The sequence below is a fragment of the Megachile rotundata genome, chromosome 6, assembly GCF_050947335.1.
Source record: "Megachile rotundata isolate GNS110a chromosome 6, iyMegRotu1, whole genome shotgun sequence".
In the NCBI taxonomy this organism is placed as follows: Eukaryota; Metazoa; Arthropoda; class Insecta; order Hymenoptera; family Megachilidae; genus Megachile; species Megachile rotundata.
The window spans coordinates 8,535,643-8,548,994 of record NC_134988.1 but is presented as its reverse complement, the minus strand read 5'-3'; the positions used below and the strand labels follow the sequence as shown (position 1 = coordinate 8,548,994).

Here is a 13,352-nt window from a genome sequence, read left to right as displayed (position 1 = left end):
ATTCAAAAGGTACTATATCAACGTAAAAAGGCGGGAATTCAAATTCAAATCTAACACCAATATAAAAGCGCAAAAAATCGTTCAAATCCAAAACAACCAACATCTACAAGACACTTATATCATCTAAAATATAACATTGCCCCAAAATAATATTAATATTTCAAAGAAACGATTCACAAATGTTTTAATGTGATTAAAACATTCACATACACTAAAAAATCAGAATAATTCCAATTCCATCAGAATCCCAAAAATTCAATTCAAAGCATTCAGAAAATGCTTAATAAAGCTTAATAAAATAATGCTTAAATGAACCAAAAATTAAAAAGCGATCACTTACTTGTCGAGTCTATAATTTTTACACGCAACACACTGTGTGGGTCCTTTGCCGTAGCAGCCTTGAGGATCACACTGAGGATCACAATCGTGAAGGATCTTTCTAGTGGTGTCCAACGACTCGTCCCCGACTTGGGATAACGAGGAGGGCGAATCGTAGGACGAGGACGTGTCCCCGGGCAGCCGATTGGTCAGGATAGGTGCCGAAGAACCATCCAGGGTCGCCACCGATGCTTGGACGTTGGACGCGGAACCAACGTACGGGCCCTGGTAGCCCTGAAAGGTAGACGAAGGAAAGAAGTCGACGTCGCCGCGATGGCCCAGCGATAATGGATCATCGTCTACAGGATATGGATAAGGCACGGAGGCGTACGAAGAATGCGCTTGTACCGGGTTAAATTGACGTGTTCGGATCCGAATCGGGTTCGTCGCGGTTCCGTAAAATATCAGCTGCCACTTCTTCAAAATTCCTGTAACAAATAACATTTTTTCAAGTTTATTTGCAGACTTTTAAGGTTCTTTAATTTTCATGGCCAAACACTTTGTCGATTGAATTGGTGGGTTATAGAATTTTCATTTTTGACTGAAATTTCAGTTCTGATTGAATTTTTAATTGCTTGTTGCAATTTGATATTTCAGTGATATTTTTACTTTTGATTGAAATTTGATTTTCGAACGATTTTTTTAATTCTGAATGAAATTTGATTTTGTAGTGAATCTTTTTTATTTTTGAATGAAATTTGACTTTTTTGTTTCTGAACGAAATTTGATTTTTTAGTGAATCTTTTTTATTTTTGAATGAAACTTGATTTTCTTTATTTTTGAATAAAACTTGATTTTTTTTATTTTCGAATGAAATTTGACTTTTGAGTAATTTTTTCTTTTTGAATGAATTTTTGACAGTTAATTGAAATTTGATTTTTGAGTGACTCTTTGATTGTTAATTGAAATTAGATTTTTGATAAAATTCTTAATTTTTCATTGAAATTTGATTTTGAAGTAAATTTTTGATTTTTGGAAAACTTGGAAGCATCAAATTTACAAATGAAAAAATCTTGAAACTTTAAAAAATGTACAAAGATTTCATGGAGTGTCAACGTATAATACTTTAACGCGTTCGATCTCAGGGTAATAGGTGCGATAATCGTCACCTATTTGAAACGTGTAATATTACACAGTTGGGTCCGAAAGTGTTATTGCTCTCTAGGGCGAGATCATCCCCGTTATGTTTCAGGCGCGAAATTTTTAACACTCGGTTATCTCTGGGTCACTAGAGGTCCCTTTGAGTTATCTCTCTGGTTAAACGTGCTAATTTACTAGTTTAATTTGATATATTAATTGTTACGCGTATAGGTTATCTATGTTCTATTTTGAATATTATAAAAGTGACAAGAAATTATTATACAATTTTCATCATAAATATAACTTTTGTAAAAAATAATAACTGCTATGAAATTTAAATGACTTTTCTAAAAAGACAATAAATACTATATAATTTAAATGACATTTGTAAAAAAATAATAAATACTACAAAATTTGAATAACATTTCTAAAAAATAATAAGTACTATAAAATTTAAATGATTCTTCTAAAAAGACAATAAATACTATATAATTTAAATGACATTTGTAAAAAAATAATAAATACTACAAAATTTGAGTAACATTTCTAAAAAAATAATAAATACTATCAAATTTAAATGATTCTTCTAAAAAGACAATAAATACTATACATATAATTTAAATGACATTTGTAAAAAAACAATAAATACTACAAAATTTGAGTAACATTTCTAAAAAAATAATAAATACTATAAAATTTAAATGATTCTTCTAAAAAGACAATAAATACTATACATATAATTTAAATGACATTTGTAAAAAAATAATAAATCCAACAAAATTTGAGTAACATTTCTAAAAAAATAATAAATACTATAAAATTTAAATGATTCTTCTAAAAAGACAATAAATACTACAAAATTTGAATAACATTTCTAAAAAATAATAAATACTATAAAATTTAAATGACTCTTCTAAAAAGACAATAAATATTATATAATTTAAATGACGTTTGTAAAAAAATAATAAATACTACAAAATTTGAGTAACATTTCTAAAAAACAATAAATACTATAAATTTTAAATGACACTTACAATAATCAATAAATTCTATGAAATTTGAATGACAGTTATAAAAAGAAAAATAAATATTACAAAACTTGAGTAACATTTCTACGAATTCTAAACTAGCTATTATTATTATTATTATTATTGTATAGAATAAATTAATATTCATTATATTACAAATTTCATAAACTTGAGAATGTAAGAAAATGAATAAAAAGTTGAATTGTCATTATGATACAAAGAAAATGGAACTTTAAAGTGAAGCGAGTAAAGCTTTCCTCCTTGTTTTTCAGTGATTAAGGTAAACGTTAAGTCAGACATACTATAAACTTTTTTAATCGACCCCTCAAGTTTCTACTACTTTCTCTTTCAGGTTTTCATGTCATCAAATTTGACTATAAATTTGAACTTTATTCAAAAAGATACTGTCTTGCGACCATATTATAAAGCAACAATTATACTTTGACAAAAACATGAGAGCGCCGCGTGATTCCTGAAAAAGTAAACATAAGATTAAACAAAGTTCAGGCTAACGATTAAAACTGTAATAGACAGTTAATAATATAAGATTAGTATACCTTCCGAAAATCCTATAACCCCATCGACAAAGCGTTATTTATAAGAACCATGTTAATTTGTTAATAACAATAATTTTCAAAAGACTTATATTTAGTTTATTTTAGACCACAGTTATTCATTATTCTCAGTTAGTCAATTTCAGTTTCAGTTTATTAAAAAGAGGTTAGGTTACTAATAGACACAACTGTTATAAAAACAAAGAGTAGATATAACAAGAGGCGACACTAGACAAGGAAACCTAGAGAGAGACAGAAAACCAATTTAAATGCCCAAATCAAAAGAATCGAGTGGTATGCATGTGCGTAGCGTAGAAGTATGACAATCGAAAAAGAATAGTTTAAACCTGCATATTCACCAGTAATTTATTTGTAATAAATATTTTGTCATATCTCTGTAACACATTCATCTGTAATTTCTTGTGATATATAGTTTTTCATGTTCTTACAAGTTATTTGTAATAATCATTTCCGTAATACATATTCTTCAAATATATTTTATAGAGCAATCATTTTTATTCTTTTCTCCTTCAACTTTTCAGCACCGTAAAATTGATGAAAATACCTCAAAAGACAATATTATATACAGAAAATTTATTACAAATATATTCCAAATTATTAGAGATTGACGTGAAAGTAATTTTGCTCGATTTAAATTTCCCGCAAGTTTGTACAACCAATTTAAAGGGACAGTTTTCGAGAGATCAAAGGTGCCGACAGAGAGTGTCGCCTCTGGTTTACTCTGTGATAACAATTTTAAAGATTAATACATGATTAGTGATTTAAAAATATTAAAGAATAATCTTGAACATATTTAAACATATTAATCTTAAACATATTTAAACATATTAATCTTTAACATCAATCTTTAATATATTTAAATATGTTTAGTTTTAATATGTTTAAAGAATTATTTCAGTCACAAATAACCATTACAAACAATTAATATTCTTCTGTAACACTGGCAACTGTCAACGACAGAAATTAATTTTGGTCAGCTAATCACTAAGAATAACTGAAATTGTATTTCAGTTGCCAATAACCATTATCGATTATCGGAATTTTATTTTGATTACCAATAACCATTATCGACGGCCCGTGTTTTATTTTTATTTTTGGTTACTGATAACTATTATTGCTGGCGGGAAATTTTTGTCGGTTATCGGGTAACCAATATCGATGACAAAGATTTTTTCTAGTTAGACTCGAGCACTGTTAATTGTTATTAATATCTATACTACTAATATTCAATGGTTTGTTTGTTTATTTATCCATTTATGTTTCTTGTTACGTACTCCCGTCAGTTACGGTAAATGTGTCATTTTCCCTCCGTTACTGTTATTGCGAGTATAAATTCAACATGCGACATTAACGGCTAGTGTGTGAATTAATAAAAATGGCCGACGTATTTCTGCCGTAAACACGATTCCATTTACTTTTTACAACAGAAGTCTTCAATAATCTTCAATAATTTTATTAGTTGTTCCTTATAAACTTTCTCCATAAATTTTCTGTGTCAACTTAATGTTAATAGAGTTAAAAGAAATCTTGCATCCACCATATTTGTTTTGTACACTCGCTCTTGAGTAATGGTTTTCTTTTCTGATTTTTTTGTCTTCATTGATTTTCTTGTTTTACCTACAGTTTTTATGGATTAATAAACTCTTTGGGAATTTTTGTCTTCATTGATTTTCTTGTTCTACCAACAGTTTTTATGGATAAATAAACTCGATGGAAATTCACAGTTATAATGTTAGTACTTATTAACACTGGTTAAATGTAAGTACAACAAATTTTTACTATTAGTTAAGCGATAATTGAAAATAACTTTTAACCAGCCAAACTAAAATTACAATCATTTTATTTTACTCTTCAAGATTATACAATTTTAATATTACTTATTGTTAATCAATGAAAATTTTGGTCATTTACAGCGTTTAATAAAATAAATTACTTGAAATTAAATTCTTATTATTGGTATCAAAAATTAATTTCTGTCATCAATAAATTACCAATGTTAAAGTAAAAATTTGAATAAATCATAACAGTTATAAATAATAAAAATAAATAAAAATTTTGTATAATAAGATTTTAATGACAGATTTGCAATTGAACAAATCTTGGAGAAACGATGAAACTTTTTGTTCAACTAATTTGACGAGAAAGAAAAGGTATTAAAAGTACTTACCTGGGGAGTTGACGTGCCGATTACCGGCGTTAATGATCTGCAATGTCCATCGACCATCCGCCTTTTCACCCCAGAAGTGGACACTAAGGAAGGGCCAGTCGTCAAAGCTCGAGCTAAGAACGTCCCGTGGCCTTTCGAACAGTAAAGTCGACGTTGTACCCATCGGGGATGTCAACAGCAATCGCAGATTGCCTCGAGGGAAGAACCTTAATGAAACCTGTTTGACATTTCAATCATCAGTTTATCCTACAAGAAAAATTCTTCCAAATTACATTCAACGTACGTTAAATCACAAGATAATAGACTCTCGTTATATTGCCGCACTTACAACTTGATGCACATTAATAACTATCGTTTTATTTATATGAGGATAGAAATTTAGGAAATGTTAACTTCTACATTTCTGCATTTATACTGCAACTTCTACATTTATAATTGCAAATTCTAAAATTTAAGTTAAATCAAAATTTTTAATTTAAGGTTAAAATATATTGCAAGTAGTAACGATGTGATCTTACATAATCATATCATCAATTACCTTGTAATAAAAATGTTATGTGGCATGTAGTGATCCCACTTGATAACATTCATCACCCTTTTGCTTTGTATCGCATGACAATATAACAGAAGCATTTCCATTTGTAGCTAATGATGTACTATGGACACGGAGACCACCGTAATTCACAAACAGTAACGATATACCCTGACACAATCACATAACCCGAATTTCCCTCCCATATCCTTACAATCATGAAAATGATATTATGTGACTTATGGCGATGGTTATGTGTCCACTTGATGACAACTGCCTTTTACCTTGTGTTGTGACAATGTAATACAACTTTATTTCTGAGGATGTATTGTGGATGTGAAGGCCACTCTAATTCATTAATAACAATATGCCCTAATCACATCATCCAAAATTTCCTAGCCATATCCTTATTAGTATGTAAACGCTATTATGTGGTTAGGTTAGATTATAGGTTAGGTATAGTACTGTCACATCTTTACTTTATACTGCATGTGACAACATACCAAGAGTCTATTATTCTATCTAAGGAAGCGCTGTGAGCATAAATACCACGTAACTTCAGAGTGACAATATGCTTTAACATAATCATCACCCAAATGCCATATCCGTATCACTATGAAAACGCTATTATGTGGTGTAACACTGACTCTGTCCACCACTTGTTGACAATTAACACCCCTTTACTGTATGTGATAACACAAGAGTCTACTATTCCGTTTCTACTTAAGGATGCACCGTGGTCATAGAGATCTAATTCCATAAACAGTGACGACTCACATAATCACATCACCCATGTCCTTCCCATATCCTTATCAGTACGAAACCTCTATTATGTGGTGTATATCACCGACTCTGTCCACCACTTGACGACATTTACTTTACTTTATATTGCATGTGATAACAAGAATCTACTACTATTCTGTTTCTACCTAAGAATGCACCACAGTCATAGAGACCACCGTAACTCCACAAACAGTAATGACTCACATAATCACATCACCCATTTCCCTCCCACATCCTTATCACTAGAAAAATTATGTACTGTATAGCACCAACTCTGTCTACCACTTGACATTTACTTTACTTCATATTGCATGTGATAACCTAACAAGAGTCTACTGCTATTCTGTTTCTACCTAAGGCTGCATCTACCTAAGGCTGTAACTCCACAAACAGCAATGCCTCCACATAATCACATCATCCAAAATTTCCGTGGCATATCCTTACAACCGTGAAAATGGCATTATGTGGCGCTGGCCATGTTGCTTGATGACAATTAACACCCTCTTACCTTACACTGCACGTGCTCGAGGAATCGAACCTCGTTCAAGGATCCAGCGCAGCCGGTAACGTCCATGGAGACGCTTAACGTGTAACCGTAGGTCGGGTCGATACGTCTCTCCTCGTTGATCTCATCGGACTTGCAGATATGTTGAGGCGGCACGTTGGTCCATTGCTCGGCGAGGCTGACCATAGCCCCGGCGTCCATGAGGCCATAACCGAATTTGTGGGAGACCTTTCTCTTGACGCCATTCAATATCCAGCCGGGTTCCTTCTCGAGAGGGCCGGACCTGGAGGTGAGGACCACCAGGTACTGCATATCCCTCCACGTGAGACTGGGGTTCGCCTCGAGCGCCAGGGCGGCTATGCCCGCAGCCAGGGGCGCCGAGGCGGAAGTTCCGGTGTGCTCGACCGTGCAGATGTGGTCCGGTCGCAGTTTCGCGTCCATGTCCACCGTGGCGACGCTCTTGTCGTTGCCCGGCGTGCCCGACGAGTATGTGGACGCCAACGTGGAGCTGCATTCCTCGAGGTACCAGGGCTTGTAACCGCCCTGGGTTGCGCTCGATATGGACAAGGTGAAAATACTGTTTGTATAGCCGTCGCAGTTGCAGGAGTCCGTGTGCCGACCACCGTTGCCCGATGCCCACACGAAGATCGAGCCTTTGCCTTTGCGACCCTGTTCATTTGGAAATCGTTAGAGCTTTGAAGTGGCCCTCGTTAAAGTGCTCTTGGGACACTTGGCGATGTTTGGACTGCAATTTTCGGGACATGTTTAGGTGGCTGATCAAGGAGGATGGTAATGGAAGCCTGCGACGGTGTAACGCGTTACAGATGATATTTACTTTGCGAAAGGGTGCTTTCGGGTGACCGTCACTGATACTTTCGAGGAAAGCGATGGACATTAGGAAATAACTGCAGATGTTACGTAACGGACTACTATTGACTCGTACATTTCGAGATGAATGTTCCGTCGTGATGGGATACGTCGGGTAAATAACGATCTTTGACATGCTATTTCATGAAGAACTATATTTTACAATGTACCTGATGTATATGACTTGATTTTTGTTAACTATAAAAACTATTATTAACTATAAATTATAACACATAATGATGTGCTGTAATGATAGTTCTATAACGAAAAAACGTGTCATAACTCCAATGAAGTTTAACAAGTGACATGCTATATTAAACCATCATCAAAATGGCTGATTTTGATGTTGCTATTAATAATGCACCAGAACATTCAGTAACGAACGTTTCATCGTTATAAGTTACATTGTAACCGAAATCTAGCAGTTTAAGACGTGACATGCCACTTTAAGCTACTAGCAAACGTTCTATTGATCATAAACATGAACTTCTGCAAATGATTCAAATTATGATGTAACTCAAATTAGTATGAGACATGATATGTCACTTTAAACATAAACCATATACAATCTTGATATTTCTATTAATTATGAGTTCACATCTCAAATGAATCGACAGCTCACATTATGTAAATTAATTCGAGAGGTGACATGCTATATTAAACCATCATCAAAATGGCTGATTTTGACGTTGCTGTTAATAGAGCATCAGAACATTCAGCACCGAACGTTTCGTCGTTATAAGTTACATTGTAACCGAAATCTACCAGTTTAAGACGTGACATGCCACTTTAAGGTACTAGCAAACGTTCTATTGATCACAAACATGAACTTCTGCAAATGATTCAAATTATATATTAAGTAACTCAAATTAGTTTACAATGCTATGCCTTGAGTTAACAAACCTACTAGCTTTGATATTTAAATCATAATATTGATAAATGCATATCATATCAATATCAACGGTGACTCAAATAAATTAGTATGAGACATGATATATCACTTTAAACCAGCATACTTGATACTTCAATTAATTATGAATCCATCAAATGAGTCGACAGCTAACATTATGTAAATTAATTCAAGAGACACGCTATCAATTTTCCTGTTTTCCTTAATTACTTTACATCTTCTCAAATGAATGTCACATCACGACGGGACACATAATAATTTCAATAAATCAATTCGCGAGATGACGTGCCACCTGAGACTAGTTTATCTATTTCCATGCAGCTATTAATTGTAGATGCGTGCATTCACAATCGAATGGCGATAGAATGCGTTCCGACTTTAATAAAGCAGTCAGAGAACATGATATTCTGCCTTCAGGCTCATTCATTTTGATAACTGCTTTCAGACATAGATTTGCTATAATTGGAACACGTGAAAGAATGTATCTCACTGTGGCATAAATTATAATACAGATAAATTAGTTGCACGTGCGACATGCTGTCTCAAGCTCCAGGCACTGAAATAAATTTTAATATTCTACTAGTATCACTCATGCACGTATCACTGCAAATACCATACACACACATATGTGCACGCACGTTTTATCTTGCGAAACCTGTTCTCGTTTCTGTTTTTAATTTGTACTCTTTAAAGAATTTAAATCCCGTTAATAAGTAGATAAATCAGTATACTTATATGAATATTTATTTTCAAGTTTATAAATATTTTTGTTTACCAAAACCTATTGTATGTATCCATTAAAATTATTTATTGTATAATGACTACGCTATGCTACATTATGTACAATTTAAATATTCAATTATTATGTTATACTAAATAATATATCTGTATTACATTTAATCTTCAATGTAATATATAATTAATATCTATCTATTAAAATTATTAAATATAAGCATTTCTAATCATATGTTTAACTGTTTAAATAATATGAACAAATATTTTCTGCACCCTCAAGAGATCCTTCAAAAATTCTTTAAAGCATAACAAAACGTAACAAAATTTCACCCACAACTATTTATCAGCAAAAATAATAAAAAATCAATGTGTTCACAATATTTTAAAAGTGCAATTTTAAACACCACAGTAATATTTAACCCAACTCTAGTTTCTACCAACGTGCTTTGTAGAAATGTGTAGAAAGCAAAGTACTTTGACCTCACAGTCCAAACGTGCCACTTTAAAACCATGAAAATAAGGAAACTGCGGATACTTACGCTGGTTACTCCATAAATAAACGCCCTTCTGGCAAGAGGGCCAGGGCCGTCGACAGTTTTTCCGTCATCCTCGGGCCCCCATGATGCACTGTATATATCGATGTGATCAGGATTCAATCCGAGTGCTCTGGCTTCGACAGCATCGTTTACCGGGCCATCGAGCATTCGCACGCCTGAGAACACGGATGGTATGTGTGTCAGATAGCTTTCCTTCTCGTTACCCCTCGTGGGAACCGCAAGATTTCCCTCGGAAACCACCGCGAATCTAGCTAATATCTGGACCCTCAAATCCTCTTAATCTTTATTACCTAATTCCGTAATTATGCTGTATTATTAGAAGCAGCTTTCGATAAATTTGAAACTGGTTTGGTGGATGATTAACGAAGGTACCCGGATGATGCTTTGAGGACGCTTGATAAATGCTTTGTTGACATTTGATGTATGCTTTGTTGTCATTTGATGTATGCTTTGTTGACATTTGATGTATGCTTTGATATTTGATGTATGGTTTGATAACTTGACATATGATTTGATTTTGAACCATTGCTCTGTCTAAAAATATAACCATATTTCATTCCTGAACACTTTTTACTTTCAGAGAAAACAACCCTTACGAGCTGTCTATGAAACTGGTTATAAATTGTTAACAGTGAGAGATATTAAAAAAGGTTTGAAATAAATTTTGTAGTGCATCTTTAGACTTACAAATCCATGTAAATAGTTTTTGGAAAAAATAATTCTTTCATAGAAAATCAGTGGCTTCACGCCCCATACATTTAGAAATTTTAATATCTGTTTGTTAGGGGTATAAATTGTTAACAGTGAAAGATATTAAAGAATATTTGAAACAAATGTTGTAGTGCTTCTTTAGACCTACAAGCCCATGTAAATGGTTTTTAGAAAGAATAATTCTTTCATAGAAAATCAGTGGCTTCACACTCCATGCTTTTGGAAATTTCAATATCTGTTTGCTAAGGTTATAAGCATTTATCTTTATAGATTCAACTGTTGCAGTATATAATTATTGTAATTATTCTGCATAGAATTGTCACTTTTTCTGTAACTTCTTGGCTATTAATTAAATTTTTAAATGCAACATTGATGATCTTTGTGATGAAGGTCGTTTATGTCTCATATCTCACATCAGCATAAAAGCACAATCTACCTGATGTACTACAACGAAAATATTATTACTTATAATCTAAAATATATTCTTTTTCACACAAAAAAATAAAAATTAATGATACTGTTTTTCATTGTGTTTCAAATGTTTTTCATTTTATATCTTAAAATTATGTAACATATAAAGTTTGCTACTACATACTGAAATCCCTTAAACGTTATAACTGTACAAGTGCATAATGCTTTTCACTTGTTCAGTCCAATAATTTCCCTAAAACTGCAGCTGAAATTTCATTAAAACGAATAAAACACGTATCCATGCAACATTTTAGCAAAAGGAATAATGTAGATTCAAGTAGGCAGCTAAATCGCGCGAGAATTCGTAGCAGATCCATTAACACTTCCATTAACTTCAATAAATTCCATTCTCGGCCCGATTTCATTTACTTTGTTTAATTACATCTGAACAATTCCGTCGGGCGTCGATGTTCATGCCCGAAGCACGGCGTACCTTTTCCTTTTTACCCCATAACAATTACCGAGGTGTCACTCGTTTCATGCATCGTTCTCCCTCACCCACCCCCTACCGCCCCCTTCCGATTACAAGTCTCTTTACGTCGTGGGAATATCGAGTTCCGATAATATTGTCGGCTGGTTTCCATTAAAATGCATGACAACAATCCCTGTTCGATTTAACGTGTTCGGAATAGCGCCGTACCTGTGTGGCATCGAAGTGGCGCGATGAAATTCATTGCCTTCGCGACAATCAACGTGGAAAAACATTTTTTAAAAATATGGAGCATTATGCGCGCATGGGACTTCGTTTACTTTGAATTTGGGGTGGATTTTATAGGAGAGGTAATATGATGTTAATGAAGTGTGTTGAGGTTGTAGAGGATTTATAAATTAATTAAAAAATTGAGGGAAATTGGGAAGAAGGTATATTGGTGACTGGCTCTTTGTAACATTTTTGATGAACTTTTTTATTTCCTGATGAATTTTTATATTTTTGATGAACTTTATTTTCTGACGAATTTTTATTTTTTGATGAACTTTTTATTTCCTGCTTAACTTCTATACTTCTGATCAATTTTTATATTTTTTATGCACGTCTAAACTTTTTTATTTTCTGATACCTTTCTGCTATGTCAATATTATCTTCATTTTAAATAAAAATAAATACCAACCTCTGGCTTGCATTAACCATAAAAAGAGAATAAACATAATTATTTTTCATAATTGTGTATTTTATTCCCTCATCAAGGCACGATAATTATAAAACAGCAATTCTCGGAAATAAAATAAACGAAAAATTAAGTTTATTGCATTATTGATTCGAATGCAGAATAAATTATAAAGGAATAACGAACCGAGGTTAAAACGATATTAAGTCTAACTATAACAGAGTATGAAAGAATGACTGGTTAATTCAATCCGTAGCGTTGAATAATGAACACTATTAATCTCTGCGGTCCCGGGATTTACTCGTTATTACGTATTCCTCAGCAGAACAGAAAGTTATAATTAAAAAATCGATTCTGGTAAATTGAAAAATATTACGATCCTTCTTTGAATACATAGTTTCCATCGTTTATTCGAGTATTAACCGCTGGGAACTATAACGTCATTAGACGATATATACGAGTGATTGAAAATCAAATATGACGACTAAATCGACGTATAATTATAATGTTTGTTAGAACAATAAATCAATATGTGCACCACTCTGTTATAATTAAAGTGAAATTAATTTAATGCACTGCAATCACGTTTCGAAATCGTTCTACACGTTTATAAAACTCGAACTTTTCAAACTATTCCTGTTTTTAATTAAAATTCGATTTATAACTTGCTATTTCTATTTTTAAATATTTTTAACTATGAGTATGACAAACTTTAGCATGTTAACAAAATTAAAACCTCTAGAATATTAAGAAAATTATGACATTTGTCATATTTAGAAAATTAGAACGAATTATAGGTTAAGTTACATTTCTTGTAACGAAACTTTTTTGTGTACCAATTCAATTCAATAAGATACTTGTTTTTATAAATATGCTTATAACAAATCTTAACATATTAAAATAATTTAAACCTTCGACATAGTAAGAAAATTATAACCCTTGACATA

General features: G+C 32.6%; 1 protein-coding gene across 5 annotated transcripts in view; it reads right to left on the bottom strand.

The window, feature by feature from the left end:
• Positions 1 to 13,352, bottom strand: part of Fur2 (furin-like protease 2) — a 461,999-nt gene that overhangs the window by 11,912 nt on the left and 436,735 nt on the right. For 4 of the 5 annotated variants that reach the window (XM_012283553.2, XM_076532816.1, XM_076532815.1 and 1 more), the window contains 4 exons: positions 10,100 to 10,272; positions 7,052 to 7,717; positions 5,229 to 5,445; positions 341 to 806 (listed from right to left, as the gene is read on the bottom strand). In XM_012283553.2, the coding sequence (XP_012138943.1) occupies positions 341 to 806; positions 5,229 to 5,445; positions 7,052 to 7,717; positions 10,100 to 10,272 (1,522 nt within the window). The remainder of the gene's footprint in view (positions 1 to 340; positions 807 to 5,228; positions 5,446 to 7,051; positions 7,718 to 10,099; positions 10,273 to 13,352) is intronic. The other variant, XM_012283554.2, reaches the window with a different exon arrangement.